Source organism: Chiloscyllium plagiosum, unplaced genomic scaffold (assembly GCF_037043375.1).
Source record: "Chiloscyllium plagiosum isolate Xiang-an unplaced genomic scaffold, Cpla_swu_hap1 HiC_scaffold_24, whole genome shotgun sequence".
NCBI lineage: Eukaryota > Metazoa > Chordata > Chondrichthyes > Orectolobiformes > Hemiscylliidae > Chiloscyllium > Chiloscyllium plagiosum.
Genome location: NW_028270162.1, coordinates 41,971,286 through 41,994,542, shown reverse-complemented (window position 1 = coordinate 41,994,542; position 23,257 = coordinate 41,971,286). Strand labels below are relative to the sequence as shown.

Sequence of the window (23,257 nt, the reverse complement as noted above, 5' to 3'; positions counted from 1 at the left end):
CTTTCAGTTCCTACATACATACAACTAACTTTAAACAAAGTATAGGTAACCTCATCAAAAAAAAACTGCCTTCCTGCTTCAGTGATGTAGTATGCCTTAAGTTTATGTACGCACTAGATACTTCAATGATTACACGTTAGGGCTTTCTGCTATGCATTATATCTCCTCTCTCTTTCCTCAGAAGAATTGGTCTCCAGAAGAGTGATTGTGCCCTGCTTAGTCACTGAATGTAATCCAGATCTACAAAGGCCACTCGACACCATCACTTTGTAGCCCTTTATCCTATTTTCGGCTGATGATCTATATTGGGTTGGAGCTGTTCTCCATTTCTGAGAAAGCCCAAGACCCAACATCAGCCCACACTTCACTGAAGTTTAATCTCCTTACCAATCATTGATTTTGAATTAGTAATGGGTTGAAAGGTTATGGAGAGTGGGCAGGAAAGTTGAGCTGAGGCCGAGATGAGATCAGCCACGATCGTATTAAATAGTGGAACAAGTTCGAGGGGCTGAATTGCCTACTGCTCCTACATCTTATATTCATTTAAGGGGAAGCTAGACAAACATACAAGAAAGGAGAGAAAAGAGCGATATCATGATAGATTTAGATGAATAAGGATAGCCCAAGGTTCAAATGGAGCATAAATACAGGCAGGACACAAAATAACACCCCATCTTGCCAGAGAGCTCTTCCTGAGTCTGAGTTTTTCTCAAGGGCTTTTTTGTTCTTTCGAGTGACTTCTTTTTCCTTCTTCTTCCAAGTTGAATTTGTAGGGCATAATTTCTGTTACGATTACTATTCTCTTCAGCTCATAATTCATCCACACTTTGCGGCATCCTTAAATTTTGAAGTTATGCCCTATGCATCCAAGTCACGGTTATTAATATAAATATGGATACATAGTAGTCCTAATATTGACCCGAGGACCTTCCTGCAGCCCGTAAACAATAATTAAACATTACTTCCCAACCACATTTCCAATTGGCATCAATCACCTCTCTCTATCATCTGCTGTCCACTAATCCAGCACTTCTTCAATAATGCTGCTAGCCATGCGAGCAATACTACTTGCACAAGTGCAAACATAATTTCCAAGCCATATTTCAGATTCTAGCATGTGTAAAAGTCTCGCTTGAAAAAAAAACAATAACTTGGCATGTACAAACTCTCTCGCAACAAAAGATACCTGAGCAGCAGAAAAAGAAACAGAAGCTCAATACCTCCAGTTTCTTAACAGATTAAATATTGACTTAAAATCCTTAAGTGAATCTATATCTTTGCTTTAGTGGCAGAACACTACATTAACTTGGATATAGCAAAAATATAGCAAAAGTAGTTGATGCTTTGTCAATTAAATGGTTGAAAAACACAAAACTAGCCTTTTTTTCCAGCAACTGACTAGAGGATAAGTTAAAATGATTGCAATAATTCCAATATTACTGGAAGAATTATTTGTTGTCCAGAGAGGTAAATCTTTATTAATAATTTGGAGTTTTGTGTGATTATATCTGAAGTTTTAGGGAGATATTTTACATGGTTACCCTTCTTGAAAATTCACAGTTAAATGGTTCCCTATTGAAAGGATGGGAATGAATTGGCCTTGAAAGAGCAATTTGTACATGGTCTGTGATTGGTTAAATTGGTCTTTGTTCATAATAGTGGTTAATGCACTCACAAAGTAAATTGAAGTTAATTGAATATTTTTGAACATAATTCTTTGAATATAATTATTGTGCTTTATTAGTATTGATCTATTTTCCAAAATATGTTTCATTGGTTAATCATAGTTCTTGCTTTGGATTCTTCAACCCACGAAAGATGTTAAGGCATCCAAGGGATAACTGTGAGAGTCAAACTTTGTGGATCTGTGATAATGAATTAGCTCAGAATGCATTAAATGCAGTGACTGGTAAATGAAATACAAAGAGAAATGCAAAAATACAATGGAAACACAAACCCACCAGTTTTTGGAGTTCGAACTGCTGTGCTTTCCTCCAATATCCTTTCTCATCACAGGATTCCAATCTTACTTGATAACCTGAGCAAGTTGCAATTACAGCACTGTCTGATGCCGTTGCTATAGCCTGTACCTCCTGGCTATGCTGATAATGATGGACTGGTTCCCGTGCAAGAACTGTGCTCCACACATCAACAGCACCTTCAAAAAAACAAAAAGAATGGAATCAGTGCAATGATTACACATCACAAGGTCAGAAAGTATATGCAAACAGTATGACTTCCAAAAATATTCATCTACATTTTCATTTAAAGATCTTTAACTTTGTAGATTCAATCACCCAATAACTGTTATGCATTGAGAAAATGCAGACCATTTCTCATATTAATTGGAAAACTTCATGATTAAACTTAATGCTGCAGTTCCTCAGTCCCCATTATTCTTGGGCATTATATTTAAAATTCAATGGATGAAGAAATCCTGATATGAGATTCAATAACTTTCCAGTTCTTTTTTTCAAGGGACGGTAGATGGAATCTAAGTCGATGTGTTTATTGATGGAGCTTCAATTAGAATGCCATGCCTCTCAGAATTCTCATGCGCGTCTTTGTTTCGCCTGTCCCAGGATGTGTGTATTGTCCTCCTTTGTCTGTATGTATGGAAACTAGTAACAAACTAGAGGATCATGTCTTTTGGTGACTAGTTGGTGTTCATGTATCCTGGTTGCAAATTTCCTGCTTGTTTGTCAGATGTAGTGCATGGTATCTTGTAAATGACATTAGTTTTGCTGGCAGTAACGGTAGCCCACAAACCTACCAACACACGTAAACAGTGACTAATGAACCTAAAGGATTTATTAGATACTGCCAGCAAAACTAACGTCATTTACAAGAAATCATGAAAGAACTGTAAAAAAACACTACATTGGACAAACAAGCAGGAAACTTGCCACCAGGATACATGAAAACCAAGTAGCCACCAAAAGACATGACCCACTATCACTAGTTTCCATACATACAGACAAAGACGGACACCACTTTGACTGGGACAACACACACACCCTAGGACAGGTGAAACAAAGGCGTGAACGAGAATTCTTAGAGGCATGGCATTGTAACCAGAACTCCATCAATAAATACATTGACTTAGATTGCCATCTACCTTCCCTTGAAAAAAAACAGAAATGACATCACCCACCTTCAGAAACCAAAACCTATAAATAGAGAGGTGGGACATACCACCAGCACTTCACCAGAGACACTGATGATGTTACCAAGTCATGGTGACAAAACATCTGAAAACAAACCTTCCAGCTCAGTAAGCTAACTTACATACTTATCATTAATTTCAGCTACAAATCTTCTCAAAAAATCACTAACTTAATAACAATGTATATTTTAGTATATAACTATACAATCCTTTCACCTATATATTGGCTGAATGTCTAAGAATATTTCACTTTTCACTCTTTTGACATACACTGCACAATAATCTGTTTAGGTTAGTACTTTGTGATTTTCTGTATTAATTTTATATAGTTTTGAGATTCTTAGCAACTTTTTAAACTGTACCTTTTGTTTTTGAAAAAGGTTAAGAAATTATTTCCAACCATTCAACCAGAGATTTAAAAAAAGTCCCTAACAAATAGCTCTAAGACAGTACTAATGGTCAATGATAAGTGTCTGATTTAATGAGAACTTCCACCAGTTAAGTGAAAATTGAGACAGTAAACTCAAGATTACCAATCATTGGGTCTGGATAGCATACACATCCTTTCCAAAACAAGTGGGTAAAGCACATGTTATCTATGCTGTTATCTTAGCAAAACATCACAAAGTAACCATATAAGGACAATGGTGGAAAGGACAATGGATGAGGACTTGCCATCTGAGGTAGTTTGGGCTGAGGTTAGGAATAGGAAAGGTGAGGTCACCCTGTTAGGAGTCTTTTACAGGCCTCCTAATAGTCCTAGAATCATTGAAGAAAGGATTGGGAAGGTGATTCAGGAGATGAGTGACAGTAATAGGGTGGTTGTTATGGGGGACTTTAACTTTCCTGATATTGATTGGGAAAGCTATAGCTCAAGTTCGTTAGATGGGTCAGTGTTTGTTCAATGTGTGCAGGAGAGTTTCCTGACACAATATGTAGACAAGCCAACAAGAGGTGAGGCCATACTGGATTTGGTTCTGGGTAACGAACCAGGCCAGGTGTTAGAATTAGAGGTAGGTGAGCACTTTGGGGATAGTGACCATAATTCGGTGATTTTTACACTTGTGATGGAGAGGGATAAGTGTGTACTACAGGGCAAGAATTATAGCTGGGGTAAGGGAAATTATGATGTGGTGAGGCATGACTTAGGATGTGTGGCTTGGAAAAGTAGACTCCAAGGCAAGAGTGTAAATGATATGTGGAACTTGTTCAAGGGGCAACTATTGAGTGTCCTTGATAATTATGTACCTGTCAGGCAGGAAGGAAAGGGTCGTGCGAGCGAGCCGTGGTTTAATAAGGAATTGGAATCCCTTGTTAAATGGAAGAGGGCGGCCTATCTCAAGATGAGACGTGAAGGTTCAATTGGGGCGATTGAGAGTTATAGGGTAGCCAGGAAGGACCTGAAGAGAGAGCTAAAAGCAGCAAGGAGGGGACATGAAAGGTCCTTAGTCGATAGGATTAGGGAAAACCCTAAGGCTTTCTATAGGTATGTTAGGAATAAAAGAATGACTAGGGTAGGAATAGGTCCAGTCAAGGATAGTAGGGGGAAGTTGCGTGTGGAGGCGGAAGAGATTGGGGAGACACTGAATGAATACTTTTCTTCAGTATTTACTCAGGAACAGGGCATTGTTGTCGATGAGAATACTGAGTCACAAATAAGTAGAATGGATGGCTTTGAGGTATGTAGAGAAGAGGTGTTGGAAATCCTGGAAAAGGTGAAAATAGATAAGTCCCCTGGGCCTGATGGCATTTATCCTAGGATTCTCTGGGAAGCAAGGGAGGAGATTGCAGAGCCATTGGCCTTGATTTTTATGTCCTCTTTGTCTACAGGAGTAGTCCCAGAAGACTGGAGGATAGCAAATGTGGTTCCCTTGTTCAAAAAGGGGAGTAGGGATAGCCCTAGTAACTATAGGCCGGTGAGTCTCACTTCTGTTGTGGGCAAAGTCTTAGAGAGAATTGTAAGGGATAGGATTTATGCACATCTGGATAGGAATAATGTGATCAAGGATAGTCAGCATGGTTTTGTGAAGGGCAAGTCATGCCTCACAAACCTTATTGAATTCTTTGAAAAGGTGACGAAGGAGGTTGATGAGGGGAAAGCGGTAGATGTGATATATATGGATTTTAGTAAGGCGTTTGATAAGGTTCCCCATGGTAGGCTACTGCAGAAAATACGGAGATATGGCATTGAGGGTGAGTTGGAGGTTTGGATTAGGAATTGGCTGGATGGAAGAAGACAGAGGGTAGTAGTTGATGGCAAAGTTTCTTCATGGAGTGCCGTCACTAGCGGTGTTCCGCAAGGATCTGTTTTGGGACCATTGCTGTTTGTCATTTTTATAAATGACCTGGAAGAGGGGTTAGAAGGTTGGGTGAGCAAGTTTGCGGATGATACGAAAGTCGGAGGAGTTGTTGACAGTGAGGAAGCATGTGGCAGGTTACAGCAGGATATAGAGAAGCTGCAGAGCTGGGCAGAAAGGTGGCAGATGGAATTCAATGTAGCTAAGTGCGAGGTGATTCACTTTGGGAAGAATAACAAAAAGATGGGGTACTGGGCTAATGGTCGGATACTTGGTAGTGTGGATGAGCAGAGGGATCTTGGTGTCCATGTACACAGATCTCTGAAAGTTGCCACCCAGGTAAATAGTGCGGTGAGGAAGGCATATGGCGTACTGGCTTTTATTGGTAGAGGAATTGAGTTCCGGAGTCCTGAGGTCATGATGCAGTTGTATAAGACTCTGGTACGGCCGCATCTGGAATATTGTGTGCAGTTTTGGTCGCCATACTATAGGAAGGATGTGGAGGCATTGGAACGGGTGCAGAGGAGGTTTACCAGGATGTTGCCTGGTATGGAAGGAAAATCGTATGAGGAAAGACTGAGGCACTTGGGGCTGTTTTCACTAGAGAAAAGAAGGTTTAGGGGTGACTTGATTGAGGTGTACAAGATGATTAGGGGGTTAGATAGGGTCGACAGTATGAACCTTTTCCCGCGTATTGAGTCGGGTATTACAAGGGGGCATAGCTTTAAATTAAGGGGGGGTAGATATAGGACTGATGTTAGGGGTAGGTTCTTCACTCAGCGAGTCGTTAGTTCATGGAATGCCCTGCCAGTAACAGTGGTGGACTCTCCCTCTTTATGGGCATTTAAGAGGGCATTGGATAGGTAAATGGGGGATAGTGGGTTAGTGTAGTTTAGGTGGGCTTGGATCGGCGCAACATCGAGGGCCCAAGGGCCTGTACTGCGCTGTATTCTTCTATGTTCTATGTTCTATGTTCTATAAACCATAATGAAGAGGATGGACCCACCGATAATTGGCAACTGAAGGAACCAGTCAGAAAATTGTAGGAGATAAAATTAATGTCCATTAATAGCCAAAATAAATAGACCACATGTCCCTTTAACTAACAAACAATGAGTCTTGCCCCAACTAGGTCTATCAGAACGTAATAATATAATTGATCATGCTGTGGGTTGAGGCTTGGAAAGCATTCATAAATAGCAACATTCAGTGCCCATAGCATGCATCAAATGAAGTTATTCTGCTGTCCGAATGGAAGCAGAAAACACAAAAAAAAGTAGTCAATAGTGTACTCACTGCCCTGCTTTGAGAACTTACGTTTCCCGAATTACTGCTCTATCTCTGGTTGGCTTAGTTGTTAAAGTCACAAATGAATGAACAAATATTGGATTGGAGTTTAAATTGCACCCAGAATTTAACAGTAGACTAATTGGTGATGATGAGATGCCTGCAGGCAACAAAATGAGTGAGATCTGCTATTCAAGAGAACACTGTCCAAGTTAGAGTACAGAGTTTTGTGCTTGACAAGGTTATATAATTCACGTGATGGGCCCTCCTGAGGCTCTGGATCCTCCTGGTATTCGGGCTTAAAGTTACAATGCTGCTGCTTACTTCCTCAGACACAAAATAAAACTGCAGATGCTGGAATCCAAGGTAGACAAGCAGGAGGCTGGGAGAACACAGCAAGGCAGGCAGCATCCGGTGGTGGAGAAGGTGGTGGACAAGTTCTAGCCTTCCCAGTTCCCTCACTATCCCAGTTTTGATACTAAACCCTCTTGATTCCACTTAGTGTGAGCAAACTAATTAACAAACTATCTCCGTACTTTGACAAATTACGGATGATAGGCAGAATGAGGTGATAATTTTACTGGGGCAAGGATATTTGATTCAAGTATATTTTAGAACAGCTCACCAGGACTTGGATTTTTCAGGCTGCAGCAGATCAGAGTGTTGAGTACACAATCCAAAAGAGTGTAGGAGGCAGGTGTTTTGGTTCATGCGGCACTCTCGCTCGCACACACACACACACACGCGCATTGGTACAGGGTTTGGGTAGAAATTCGAAGATTATTGCTGTTTTAAGGTTGTGATTATTAATTCTGACCTAGCTTCTCTCAGTCCCTTAGTCCCTTGTGGGTGGCACGGTGGCCCAGTGGTTAGCACTGCTGCCTCACAGCGCCTGTAGACCCGGGTTCAATTCCCGACTCAGGCGACTGACTGTGTGGAGTTTGCACATTCTCCCCGTGTCTGCGTGGGTTTCCTCCGGGTGCTCCGGTTTCCTCCCACAGTCCAAAAGATGTGCGGGTCAGGTGAATTGGCCATGCTAAATTGCCCGTAGTGTTAGGTTAAAGGGGTAAAGGTAGGGGTATGGGTGGGTTGCGCTTCGGCGGGTCGGTGTGGACTTGTTGGGCCGAAGGGCCTGTTTCCACACTGTAAGTAATCTAATCTAATCTAAAACATTCTCTTAATTCCCAGGTCAGTTCTTCAGTGGACCATGACAACTGAATCCTGTCTCTCCTGCTTCAAGTTCTTCTCCAGCCTCAAAGAGGGTCTTTATTCAGGGGTCCGTGATGGTAACACAACCTGTGAAATGCTCAGTCATGGCGGAAAAGAAGAGTATCTAATCCCCTGACGATATTACACACCATGACCACATTCCTTTTCAATTTCTCCACTTGGAAGGTTTTTCTGTACCATAGTGCCAAGGTCACTTTGCCTATCTCTCCTACAGACTTTTCTCTCATCCACACAATGAACAAGGGCATGATTATAGCTCAATAAGCTCAAAGGCCGACGTTCCTTCAGCATGCATCCAGTCTAAGTTCTGAAACAGGCCTCCTACACTCTTTTTGGACCTTGGACTCAAAATGTTAACTTTGTTATCTCCAAAGATGCTGACATAGCTGTTGAGTTTCTCTGGCAATTTCTGTTTGTGTTTGTAACCTTAACTGCCTGACTCGCAATCATACCTTGCCAATCCTGGCTGCTGGACCTGTACAACTTGTTAACTTCAGGAGTGTGGCTGGCTCCCGAGTCAAAAAAGTGTCCAAGTAACATTTTCACTTTTTGATTCCCTGCAATATCTACACCTCAGATTCTACCTCAACAACTTTGAACTGCAGAAACACTGTAATTAATTCCACGGATCAGGCTGCTGTCTAGCCCCTGCAGTCGCCGCCTATTCATGTATCTTTCTAAATACCTCTTAAACATTGCTGTTCTATCTGTTTCCATCACTTCTCATGGCAGTATGTTCCAGGCACCTACCACCCTCTGTGTAAAAAAGAAATTGCCTCATGTATCTCCATTATACTTTCCCCCTCATACCCTAAACCTATGCACCTAGTATTTTACACTTCCACCCTGGGGGAAAAAAAAAAGTCTAAACTATCTGTCCTACCCATGCCTCTTATAATTTTATATACTTTTTTCAGGTCTCACCTCAGCTTCTGACTTTCTAGCAAAAACAAACCAAGTTTACCCAAACTCTCCTAATAGCTAAATCTTGCCAATGTAGGCAACATCCTGGTAAAGGAGTAAATTACTGCAGATGTGGAATCTATACTGAAAACAAGAAGTGCCAGAGATCAGTGACTCAAGCAGCATCCATGGAGAGACAGCAAGCTGACATCGAGTCTAGATGACTCTTCATCAGAGAAGGTGTCATCTAGATTGGAAACGTTGGCTTGCTCTCTCTCCATGGATGCTGCCTGACACACGGTGATTTCCAGCATTTCTTGTTTCCAGTAACATTATGGTAAACCTCTTTTGTACCCTCGCGATAGCCTCCTATAGTGTGGTGACTAAAACTGCAAACTATATTTTGCCCTTGGTTTGTCTGGTATCAATTGTTGTTCTCTATTCCGATTTCTTTTCAGTCCTTCATACTCAGGAAAATGTAGTCAGATCAAGGTGGACCAAAGTAAAGTAGTGAGAACAAAGAACAATGCACAGTTAACATGATGTGCAGATCAGTAAGGAGGAGAAAGTGAGGACTGCAGATGCTGGAGCTCAGAGTTGAGAGTGTAGTGCTGGAAAAGCACAGCAGGTCAGGCAGCATCTGAGAAGCAGGAAAATCGATGTTTCAGGTATAAGCCCTTCATGAGAAATAAGGCTTGTGGGTTGGGGCTGAGAGATAAATGTGAGGGGTTCAGGGGCAGGTAGCTGGGAAAGCGATAGGTGGATGAAGATGAGAGATAATGAGATATTTCGGTGGAGGGGGGGGGAAAGAGTGTTGATGGACAGGTCTGGAGGGTGGTGCTGAGTCGGAGGCTTGGGACTGGGATAATGTGGGGGGAGGGGAAATGAGGATGTTGGTGAAATCTTGTATGGATGCAGGGTCCCAAGACAAATTATAAGGCATTCCTCCTCCAGGCGTCAGGTGGTAACAGTTTACCAGTGGAGTAGGCCCAGGACTTGCATGTCCTTGATGAAAGGAGAGGAGTTGAAGTGTTGAGAATTATCACAAAGATAACTAACAGTGTTCTGCCATTAAAATACTTGCACTTATACAGCAGCTTTCACTACCACTGGATGTCTTAAAATTTTTTCTAGCCAATTACTTTTTTTAAAATTTAGTCATTCTTGTATACAGCAAGCCCCAACAGCAGCAACCTTGTAATAACTAGATAATTTGTTTTTGTGTTGTCAATTGAGGGATTAACGCTGGCCAGGACACAAGGGACAACTCTACTACTCTTCCTTGAAATATTGCCATGGGATGTTTCACAGACCTGGGATTTAACATTTCATCTAAAATATAGTGCCTTTAAATAAACAACACTCCTATACAGTTTTGCATTGAAAATTCAGGCTTGTTGTTCACACTTAAGTCCTGAATGAAGCTTTAATCCACAACCTTCTTGCTTGAAGGCGAGCAACTGAGCACAGAGTTGATATTAGTCTTTGCAACAATAACATCGCACCTGTAACTTCTACCTCATTTCAATGAAGTTTCTGCATTTGTACATGAATTACTCATAAAATTCTACCAGAAAGGCAAGACAAACTACGAATAGCGAAACACATTAAACAATCTGATCATTGTTAAGAGGGTAGTCAAGAGAGTAAAAATGAGAAGTGTGGATTCCCATTCCTTAAGATTGTGATTGCTGTTGGAAAGTTTAAGTATAGCAATTTTTAATTTTTTTACTGTCCAATATGTTTGTCAAACCTTTATTTAGAAGTGTGGAGTCTCATTCCTTAAAATTGTGATTGTTGTAAGAAGGCTTAAAGTATAGCAATTTTTAAACTCTTACTTTTTCTTTTTTCACCATTATGTTTTGTCCAATATTTATCTGCTTCATATTATTTCTTTCTGTAGCAAATTTGATATTGAATTTACCAATTCTAACTCACCTTTATTCTACTTATTAATTAATCCTACCAGCTCATTTTATTAAGAAAGTGCACAGTTGATCCTATTGTTCATCAAGGTCCCAGATGTTTTCTCTAGATCTAACTACATTTTCACTCCACATCAACATTTATAAGTCACTGTTTCCTTTGTACAAAACACAAATGTTTCATTTTAATTGTTAATTTAATAGTTTAATAGAATGCGGAGTATTTCAGAATATACGAAGAAATCTTCTGAAACAGAAATGTTATTGTTAATTTAGCAGAAATTAGGAAACATTGCTCCTATTTGCTTCCGGACCATATGCAGTGGGGTGAAACACATGTTTTCAGAATGCATTATGCTGCTTCCAGAAACTCCATCTAAAACTAAATGAATGGAGAAACTCTACTGTACATTGTACTCCGTTCTTCTGTCATTTATCATTTTAGCAGTGTAAAAGTGTACTTCAGCAGCTTTGTAACCCCCTTATTTTACCTCACCACTCAGCCTTTTTCAAATTACAAGTCCAAATAAACTCAGAACTTTAACGTTAGTCTTTTAAATGTCCATCCAAAGGATATTCATGTGCATAGCAAGAAATAAATACTAAGTTAACACAAAGTAATTTTTAGAATTAGTTGAGTACATAACCACAATTTGTACGCTCTTACCCAGATTTCGTTTGCTAAAATACATGAACAGGAATCACAATCATCCCAAAAATGATGACGTGTGATTTATACGAAGTCAAGAAAAACTGGCTTTTTACTTAGAAACTGTTTGACTGAATTTAAAATGCCCATGTCATGCATTATCTGTTATGAGAGCTTTAGTTTTTGGAAAAGTTTGTTGTGATGTTTCATGTTGCTCTACAGTTTTAATTTCAAATTCAAAACTAATTCAAATTAGTCAGAGTGTTTAAAGGGAGTTGCCACTTGAAAGATTGGCAATTACTTGTTTCAGCACTAAACATGATAATGATCCTCCAAAATAACTTTGGCCTGTGTTGAACAGTATTTGTTCAGCCAGGAAATCAGTTTTATCATTTCAGGAAGTATTTTCTATAATTCTGTACCACACACTGTCCCAATTTGATCCTCACAACTAATGCATCTGATGATGACATTTTGCTGATAGCCAGACATAATCAACTCTAGCCAAGTCTCAGCTTACAACTTACCAATCAATAATTAATGTCTATTTTGTGCCTGACACAGTCATTGAAATAAATCACCTCACTCCCTCCTTTGCTTGCTGCAGAAGATCACTAAACTCAAAGACTTGGAATCATAACAAATTATATATCAGCGTGGCAGGGGCACATGAAATCCCGGTGTTTGCAAAAGAAAATTAAAGGAATGAATAGAGGAATTTTGACTGAAAATGTAATGGCTAATGACTAAAGCATTGCATCGTATTTGTATAAAAGGGTAAGCTGAAAAATATCCAAGTAACCTCAACATATGGTATGATGGAGCAATTAATACTCTTTCATTTATGGTCAAAATACTATTGCTGGCAGATAGACAATCTTCTGTCCTACTCCAAAATTCTTTTAAAATCCATCAAATTTGCTACACATCAAACATCCATCTTCATAGATGTATTTAAATCAGATCTTTGGATTGAAGACTTATTTTTAAATGTACAAAGCACTATGCTGAATTTCACCAAGGTTCACAGCAGAGTATAAATCTTAAAGAATAATTTATAAGCTTTCCTGGTAAGCTAGAATTAAAAGCAAGTTTGTAATGTCTCAGTTTCTTTTTCATCTGGTAGTTATTGGCTCCTCAAACATAATTAACAATATTGCCTTTCCCTTTTATTGCTTGAACTCAGGTTTCTTTTATATGCTGTGAGACTTATTTCATGTTGTTTCAATGAGGGTTTCAACTGGCATTTCATTTCAGGATGAATGAATTTTTTGCCATTCCTGTTGATGGCAGGTGTGCCCTTTTACTTCATGAGAAACCTGCAAAGCAATTAGATTTCAAAGAACAAGCTCTCTGGTACAATCTTTCACCAAGTACAAAGTAACACAGGTTTAACATATTGCAGCTTCTGGGCATCAGTTATACAGGAATGGGCCACAATGCGCTCAAAGATAATAGTGTTACTGATGCAAACGTTACAATGTGCATGACCACCAGAAAATCCTAAATATTGAAATTTACTTTGCAATGACTGGAACTCAATAGTTCAAGTCCATTTTGAACAATCTAATAATCGTTAAAGCAACACCAATAAAACTTGCTCACACAGAAACAGAATAATTTAAATTCTTCAAGCTCATTCTTGCAAGCAGTAAATTGCTGTTAGTTCTCTTTTAAATGTTAACTTCTTTCTTATTTTTCCATTCTGCCCTTTTCTCTCTCTCAATCCTATTTTTATTTCGCTGTTGTCATTCTTCTCGGTATTTAAGAGTAAATGCGCTGTGATGCCCACTCTGCTGAAATCTGCTCCATGCTCTCACAACAAGAAACAATTGAGAAATAATTGGGAGCATATAATTATGATCCATGGCTTAAACAAAAGACCATTCTGCGTCAGTAAGCAGTATTTGTAAATATAACAATGTGAAATCAGAAGGCTAAACTCCTTGATTGGCAACTAATTTTGCCTATGCAAACTATAACCCAAGAAAAAATGAAATTTTCTAGATGCACAGATATTTAACCAGTTCATATTTTTTTAAAAATTGAATCTTTAGAAACAGAATAATGCAGATATTGTTGCATATCATCATTGAGAACACAACAAATACACACAAATATCACAGTAAACTGGAATATCTTAAAGAACTTGGGTGACTAACATTGGGACTGGGGGCCAAGGCCATATTTACAGGCTGCAGATTCGAAGTGGAGTCTTTCCACAGGCAATGGCTTTATTAAGGATCTCAGGTGAGTTACCAATTCTGCCAATCTAAATGGCATGCAGCTCTGGAACACCAACAATTCCATTAGGACTGCTAGGTACTGTTGAGGCAGTTTGAATACTGCAATGCTGCCTCAAGGAGGAAGCATCCTTGCAATTACAGGTCAACATTTTAGGGCTGTTAAGTTCCATCAAAGTTCAGATGAAACCTGCCGTACCTGGTTCAAGGAGGGCATCTCCATTGCAATGGCAGCCTCCACATGTGGCAGGAGGCTGCTCAACTGGAATACAACTGTAAAATCCAATATTACAAAATGTAGTCCCAGAGGAGTCTAAACATTACTGAGCACAGGAATGGAATACTCCTTGATATACAGTAATGTCTATTTTATTACCTAATTTATTTCGCAATTTAACATTTAACGTCACCTTTGTTATATATTTAGCACAATCAAATTTGGGTGCATTCCATGGTCAAGTACCAATATTAAAAGCTGTCTCAACCACTGACCAGCAAATGACCTCTCAGAAATATTCAGCTGTAAAACGAAGTACAACAACATCAGGTATAATTAACAATCCAGTGTTTAAGTGTGTACAAGGTCTCAAACACTCTAAGCTTGATAATTACTATGTAGCTTGTTTTAAAAATAAATCTTGACATTTGTAATGGACTTTTCATTCTAATATTTCTTATTATTTTGCCTTTTTATTCCTGCAGGTTTTTTACTTGGAACTATGACTGAAAAAGTAGACACATAACTATCAGCACCTGTTGCAAAGTAAACAATAACCATCTTTGTGCTACTAGCCCTCAAATTCTGAAGATTTCTAACTTACTCCATTCGTAGACCATTGTTCTCACTCCTTTCTTGAAAAATATACAAATGCTAAAAGTAATTACATTTAAGAAATTATGGATTTTGCTTCCAACATAATACCTAATCATTATTCTACAATTTAAACACCATCTTTTGGTGATGTCTTTACATTTTTGCATACTAGTTGTATAAGGTATGTACTTTATATAATTTTTTCATATAACTTTTCAGATTTTTTGAATTTTCAATTAATATCATAAAGTTTAATGATTAACTTTTGAGTGTTTCTGTAGCCATTGTGATTTCTTTGTAAGTACAGTATTAGAATTCCTGGAGTATTATTGGGATTTGTTTTCATCAGACATTTATGCGTGAACAAAGCAAACAGTACAGTGCATTGCACTTTCACATAGAAGATTCTGGAATTTTATTTTGGCCTTAGGGGAAACACCCATAACTTGGAGAAAAGTGTTTTAAATCCAGTTTAGGGCAAATGTTCTGGCTGAAGTTGGACATATAAGACAATTGCTCCTAGAAGAGGGAGGTAGCTTATTACCATTAGTAAAGAGATTACCTCAATGTCAGGAGTTAAGTTTAAAAGTTCCAGAGCAGAGTGTTTGGTTAAGGTCCGTAGAGGAGGTTTTTGCATATAGAAAATCCAAGCTCAGTTGTGTGCAGGCTCTAGGATGCAGCTGTCTGATTCTCAATGTGGGGAATTGAAGCCACAGTTAAATGAAATGCTGTGGGTGTGAAAGAGAAATAAGTTCTCTCTTGTGTGAGTCCTCTAAAGGACTGCTATTAGAGATTAGTGGATTTGTATTTCGCCACCTGTTTTGAAATGTTTTAATTTTTGTAAATATATTAATTAAATTATATGTAAATAGTTTGGGTTTATTATATTTTATCTTAATTTCTTTGAGTAATAAACTTCAGTTTTATTGTTAAAATAAATCTGCAGCACTGCCTGTTTATGTTTCAGTGAAAGATTACCTCATTAAAACAAAAAAAAATTATCAAGCCAGATTGCAGTCTGGGATCTGACGTAATAACACCAGTTGGGATCATACCACTATTCACTCTCTGATCAGTGAAAATACTTTTCCTGATTTATGTTATTGAAAGCTCTCAATCGCATACTGCATTAGTTTGCAAGGGGACCATGATTAACATTAGAAATTATGGCCCACGTCCTGGATTATCCATAAACAACATTGTGGTTAGCTACAAACCAACAGCACAAGTTAGAAGTGCAATACCCTTAAAATAAATTAATTATTCAACTTATTGAAAAACAGCAAGCAACCAACACAATTAAAATGTATGCGTTGTAACCAATCTTCTACGGCTAACTGAAATTTCCCAAGTGAATGGTAGATCAGCATGGCAGCTAAATCATGGCTAATGCACAGAAAAAGCCTCCTGGTGTTGACCAGCAATCTAGTATCATTTTAAACTAATGTCCAACTGCCCTACAGCCAATACAGGGAGATAGAAAAGTGGTTAGGTAACTGTGGCAATCTTTGGTTTTGAAGAATAATGAAATCTGCTCAGAGGACACCTTTAACTTAAGATACCCTTGTCTCCTACTACACTGCAGCATAAACATCTGCTCTCCTACCGGCCATCAGCATTTGTAGACAACCTTAATTAGATAGCAAGCATGCTCTGTGGCCACTGATTGGCCACGTCCTTCAAAATTGTGTTGCGTTTCAGCTGAAGGGGTTCTAAGCACATTCCCCCAAGCAGCCACTGGGAACCTCCGCTCAAGTAAATCAGCGTGCTGATGCATTGCTACTAGACACTGCTGTGCATGGACATTAGTGATCCGCATGGCAGGAGTAAAAATCAGAGGGAACATTGCCAACCCCAAAGTGAAAATTCAGTTCTGTGAAGATCAGCTATTATCCATCTAAGCTAACTGAGATAAAGGTTATCCGCTTCTTCCCTTTTAACAGATGGGCTTGCATCGGGAGCTTTCCAGGTCTCTAGCACAAATTCCACATTAAAGGATATTTTAACAACAGTGATCACAGTGTCTGCTTTTCTTCTGATTTCCCTCAGTATACTAAAATGCTGTTGGAAACATTATCTTTTCTTACTTTAGTACCATCATTTCTTACTTTGTCATCTAATAGAATCCTGTTAATTTACTGCATCTCCTCCTCAGATCCTTTTTTTTCATGAACACAATGCTGTGGCTGTATTTCTTCCATAAAAGCTTCCTGAATAATTAAGAGTTTTGCCTCAAAGCTGTCACTGGGGTAATGTACTGAAAATCAAGCCCCATTATTCTTGGAGAGGTCACAAATGTGAAAATTTAATAAAACCAGTAAATTGTCCAATAATATCTATCTAATTCAAGTTAAAAGAATATGCATACCAGGGTTTTTCAATTGACAAGAAAACAACTATTTTTTAACATCAAACTTTTTTTAAACAATGGTAGAAGATCGACAAATTGAATTGCCAATCTTGCTGCACATCACTGGGGTAGCGCACTGTAAAATGAAGCCTGGTTACTCCCAGAGTTGTCACAAAAATTAAAGATTTAATAAAGCATACAGAATTTCTTAATTTACCTGGCTTTTAGACCCAGATTGACAAAAAACATGGATCAGGTTTCTATACTTGGCAATAAATATATTTATTAGAAATAAATAGGTTCTAGCTGTAAAAAAAAAAAATTGGTCAACTTTTAACCCTACTTGTTAAAATTCCTGTCCACTTATAACCTCTCCCCTCACTTCCATACATTCTCAATCATACAGACCCAATACAAACATCAATATGTTGATATTGTAGATGCAATGTCTTGATCTTCCTTCACCAGATACTTTCACTTGTTTGCAAGAAGCAAAGGGTGACTGGTTCACATTCATAAAAGCCTCTTTTTTTATTAAAAACCATTGCTTACAGAAAGTGATGAAGAGAGATAAATGGCTATCTTCAGGCTTGAAATGCTTTTTACAGCTGAACAAAAACCTAACTCCTCCTCTTTGGTCATGCGGCAGCTTTTGACCTAAACATTCATTTACCAACATGTTCAGCTATCTGAGAACCAATCACAGTTGTTGGCAGGCTGAGGCCTTTGCCATCGATAACTGGTCACCATTTCACAGATTAATCAGCTTTTTGTTGTCAGCTGAACCTCCATTCGTACACAAACCCCTGGCTACAGCCCATCTTTCACTCGGTTTTCCTCAATGCTTTAACCAACAGTCAACTAAATAGTCTAAGCGTGTGGTGCTGGAAAAACACAGGCAGCATCCACAGAGCAGGAGAATTGACATTTCGAGCATAAGCCTTTCAAAAGGAATCTTTACGCTCGAAATGTCGATTCTAGGGTTCCTTAATGCTGCCTGACTGGCTGTGCTTTTCCGGCACCACATTCTTCAAATTTGATCTCCAGCATCTGTAGCCCTCACTTTCTCCTAGCCATCTAAATAGCACTTATGATGAGTGTCAGGTAACTTGTTTTTAAACAAAGTGCACCAATCCTTCAATAACATTTTGTGGAAACAGTGATTCTTAGTTTTTCACTCACTGGTGCCTCTAAAGGGCCTCAACTGAGTACTTGCAGATAGAACAAATTATAGAGAAAGGTGATGGACAGTGGCCAGATAGTTATATTTTCCTTCTACTTCTCCACACAGAAGGGGAAAAGAGAGATGGATGTTCTCTCTTCACAAGCTGAAAATTTCTATTATATTGTCCATACCCAAGGCTGTGACTACCTGTGCAAGAACTAACTAAGTTGCTGTTACTATTCAGAACCTTCCTGAGCATAAATCCAGCCCAATTGAAAAACCAATCAAAAGACTGTCTCTCGACAAAATGCTGTAAACACATACAAGCAGTGCCATTTTGTCTGGAATGGTCGCTCACTGCTTGAATCTGACAATATTATGGAAAACACTACGTTCCAATCATTTGTTTTTAGAACTACAAACATTTTCTTTACAGTTTTATTGGTTTAAAGCAATATATTTTCCCATTTTAAGCGACTAATCCAAAAAAATTGGACTTCACAACTACGTGACCCATAAGACTATTCCAGGTATTAATCACTCTTCACGCAAGTAAGTGCTTACTTACATCAGTCCTAAATTCGTTGTCCTGCAGATGCAATTAAATAGTGCTCAGGAAACACACTGCTTCAATAATAGTTTGTGTTATTTTGACAATTTTTTCTTAATCAATTAATGATTGGATTGGTAATTTAACAGATGGATAATTACTTAAGCAAATTATGGTTGCTTTTAATCCAATTGATGTGTGATATCTTAAACTTGTGAGAACTCTGAGATAAAACTTGAGTGTCATGCTGTCAAAAGGTTTGACCTTATGGATTTGCACCAGCTTCTAGACTTTTCATTATGTATACACTATTTAATAAAGATGAAATATTGTGGAGGTTAGAAAACATATATTAGAGACCAATACCAGAATAACTGGCTAAAATAAAAATACAAAACTAGAAAATCATTATCTAATTTTTGGGTGTTTAAAATACAACTGAATGAATTCACTTCTGTTAAACAGACTGCAAAGATTAAATAAATAATTATTTTCACGAGGCATGACAAGAGCTGACATCTGGCGTAGACAGAAAAATGCAGGTTAATTAAGATACGGTACTTTCAAGATCTCTTCCAACTAATGATATCCCCTAAAATGCATCTCCCTAGTTAATTGATTACAATCAGCATTTTGGAATACTTTATAGAAGATAAGTTTCTTCAATCACTGCATATACAGCTCAGGGCTGTAAACAAAATTACCCTTCAGAGGACTGTAGAACCTACTAATATTATTACTTACAGGATCCTCCAACAAACCTTGACTTAATGAAGAATGATAATTGTCATTTACATTAATTATTTAAACTAGAAATTAAGTTTCCACTTTTGTCTATTATAAAGTATTATTATAGAATGTTAGTATGACTATGTATTATCTTTGTGTTTAGTAGCTATTCATTTCAAATTTACAACTTTGTTAACAGAAAAGTAAGAGCAAAATACAAACATGACAACCATCGCCTAGCCAAAAACAAAGGTAAGCTGTTATCAGGATCATCATAACAATCATGACATTAGTAATTGGTGGCAATTTTATAGTTCTTGAAAACTTTGTTTCCTTTTCTGTACAACATATTACCCTATAAATGTCCTCTAGTTATCATTAACTGAGGTATAAAAAGGTAGCCTTAAAGCCTTGGTAAAACTTTATTTGTGCCACTCTGACAATTTTAAAAAGGTGATTATTTTTAAACTTATCCTGAGTTCCTGATGAAAACCTCTGTACTATCAAGCAATATTATTTTGTAACCATTCCTCATAAGACCAACGTAAAATTTCAGGTATTAGTTTAGTAAACCTTCTCCAAACTGCTTCCAGTGCATTTATACGTCCATTCTTAAATAAAGAGACCAATACTGTACAGTACTCCATGTGTCGTTTCACCAATGCTCTGCATAATGGAAGCTTAACATTCCTACTTTTGCATTCAACTCCCCTCTCAATAAACTAAAAATGTTCTATTAGTTTTCCTAACTACTAGCTGTATCCTGCATACTGCGATGTAAATTGCTTGATTGATCTTTACTTTAAGAGCATATATTCTGGATTTTGAACTCGTGGCATATCAGTTTTCTGAGTACATGAAGAGCTTTAATGATTAGCTGTAAGAATTTCAGTAGCCATGAAGATTTCTTTTTAAAAATTGTATGAGAGGTATAGTTCTTAGAGGCTAATAGGGTTTTGCTTACATTAGGAGAGTTTTACATGGAGAGAGTAAACAGTGTAGTGCATTAGGCTTCAGTTAGAATATACTGAACATTGTGTTTTTTCTTGCTTAAAAGAAACAACCACAGCTTGGAAAAATAAGTTTCAGTTTGACAAATCCAGTTTCAGCCAGGATTTCTACTAAGAGTTGGTCTTCGTGAAAAAAGATGCTTTAGAATAATTAAAATATAGGTTACCCTCGTGTAAGCAGATTAGTTTGAAAGCTCCAGACCCTAAATGTTAGGTTAAAAGCTTGAAGAGGTTAGTTAAAACTGAGAAATCCAAGCTTAGTTGTAGGAAGGGGCAGTAGCACTGCATTGGTAATGTTGCTGAACTAGTAGTTCAGAACCCAGGCAAATTTTCTCAAGGCATGGGTTTGAATCCCACCATGCCATTTGAATTCAATGAAAAGTCTGAAAGATAAACCTATAAACTTAGGCAAAACCCATCTGGTTTACTAATGTCCTTTGGGGAAACAAAATCTGCCATCCTTGCCTGATGTACATGTGATACCAGACCCACAGCGATGTAGTTGTCTTTAAGCTGCTGTTTGTTCAATCTGGGGTGAGGGCAATGAATGCTGGCCTAGCCAGTGATGCCCACATCCCATGATGAATAAAAAACACAGGAAGACTCATTGAAGTGACAATCATGATTCTCAAGGTCGGGGAATTGAAGGCACAGCTAAGTCATTTGAGAGAGAAGTAAATTATTTCTAGTGTTCAAGTCCAGTAAAGGTGCTGCTAGAATTAATATGTTGCAAAATTTTGAAAGTTGTGTTTTGTAAATAGTTTAGTTTATTAATTTTATCTTCATTTCTCTTTTGTAATAAACCTCTGTTTTACTGTTAAAATCAAATCAGTAACATTACATGATTATGTTTCTAAAAATAATTACCTTTTTAAAATGAAAAGTAAAATGTGACCTATCAGTCTCTCCAGTAACAAATTTAGCTTGGATCATAATAATACTAACTATATGTGATCCAAACAGTAGGAAACGAAGATAGATAGATGTTCACAAGTTACTGCAGTGTGATCTTTCTGCATCTCAGAGTATTGCAATCTCTCACTATTTAAATAAAATACTTCTTTCTTATTTTCCTGCTAAAATGGATAATTTCATATTTTCAGATACAATACTCCATTCGTCAGATGTCTGCTCACTCACTTAATCTAACAATAACACTTGTAGTTCCCCATGTCCTCTTCACAATTTACTTACCCATGTAGCTTTGTGACATCAGCAAATTCAGCAACCATACCTTTGGTTGCTTCATCCAAATCATTGATATTAATTTTAAAATGTTGAGGCCCCAGCACTGACCTCTGTGGCATACCACACATCATATGCTAACCAGAAATTACTCATTTATCTCAACTCTGTTTCCTGTCAGCTAGACAATTCCTTCAATATGTTACCTGTTATTTGTGACATTAATCTTTGATATGTCTCCTTATCAGATGATTTCTGGAAATCATAGATTTCCCTTTCACAAAATCATTTTCACTCTGCCTTAACCTTTTCTTCGTGTCCTGCTATAACATTGTTTTAATAATAGCTTCCAACATCTTCGCTATGATATATAAATAAATTAACCTGTACTTTTCAGATTTCAGTTGCCTCCAAATTTTGACTAAAGAAGTTACATTTGGGATTTTCTAATCTAAGGGAAGTTTCTCCAAATGTAGGAGATATTGTAAAATTAATGTAACTGCATCAACCATCTCAAAAATCATTTCTTTTATGACCCTAGGATGACGTTCATCAGCTCAAATGGTTTGCTCAATAGTACATTCCTTGTGACTGTAATTTTGTGTTCCTCTTACCATTTTCATAATTCCCTGGACTTCCTTTCTATAGGATCAACACTCACTTTGTTAACATAATTTCCGAAAACTTTCTAAGAACTTTCCATCTAGTATACTTTGTCCACCTGATTATTCTGGCCTATATGGAGAATTATATCACATGATTATCACAGTATCCTTCTGGTAACCTCCATTATTTATGCCTTAATAATCCTTAGTCACTGATACATGGTTGGCATACCATCCCCATAAGTGGGTTATTGCTTTTATTATTTCTAGCTAAATTGCTTCCACATCCTCATATCCTTCACTTAGATCATCCTTTCTATTGTATTCCAACATTGATTAACAGAGCCACACTTCCACCTTTTCCTTACCTTCATAAATGTTGTCTACCCTTCAATATTCAGGTCGCAAATTGTTTTGCTGTAGTCATCTCTCCGTGATGACAATCAGATCGAACTTAATTAGTTCTATTTACGTTCTCAGTTTACATACTTTGTTTTGAATATTATGTGCATTCAGAGACTCAGCCTTTAATTTTGACCTTTTAATTAGTCTTGTAACGTTTAGCTATTGATTTACTCTTTAATTTGTATTCTCCATTCTTTCCTGTTAATATCTATTTATCATTTCCATATCTTTTTCTCTTCCCTTTTCTCCTCTATGATTTACCACATCTTAGCAAAATTGATCCACTCCCCATTATTTAATTTCAAATCCTCTCTACTTTTCCATTTGTGCAGCTTAAATAAATTCTGGCCCCAGCAGGGTTGAGGCATAGACCTTCCCAACAGTACAGTGCATTTTACCTAATTCTAGCATCATTGTCCTGCAAACTGGAACTCAGTTCAAAACTGCACCTTTGATCCTGCATTCATTTTTCTAATCTCATTTGCCTAATACCAGTTCAAATGTGGCTTAGGTAACAATCCAGATACTATTACCTTTGAGCTTCTACATCTCAATTTGGTACGTAGCTCCTCTTACTGACAATGCAGAGTCCCTTTCCCTGTTCTGTCATTTGCACTTACATGAACCACGTTAACTAGATTGTCACCTTCCTGCTGCAAATTCCTTTCCAATACTGAGAAAATGTCCTAAATCACAACACTAGGCAGGCAACACAACCTTCTGGACTCTCGCTCTTTGTTACAG

The 23,257-nt window shown here is 37.9% G+C and overlaps 1 protein-coding gene across 1 annotated transcript in view; it reads right to left on the bottom strand.

The window, feature by feature from the left end:
* fbxw8 (F-box and WD repeat domain containing 8) overlaps nt 1-23,257 on the bottom strand; it is a 169,995-nt gene that overhangs the window by 72,473 nt on the left and 74,265 nt on the right. Inside the window, exon 6 of the mRNA XM_043715860.2 lies at nt 1,962-2,158. Coding sequence (XP_043571795.2) covers nt 1,962-2,158 — 197 coding nt within the window. The remainder of the gene's footprint in view (nt 1-1,961; nt 2,159-23,257) is intronic.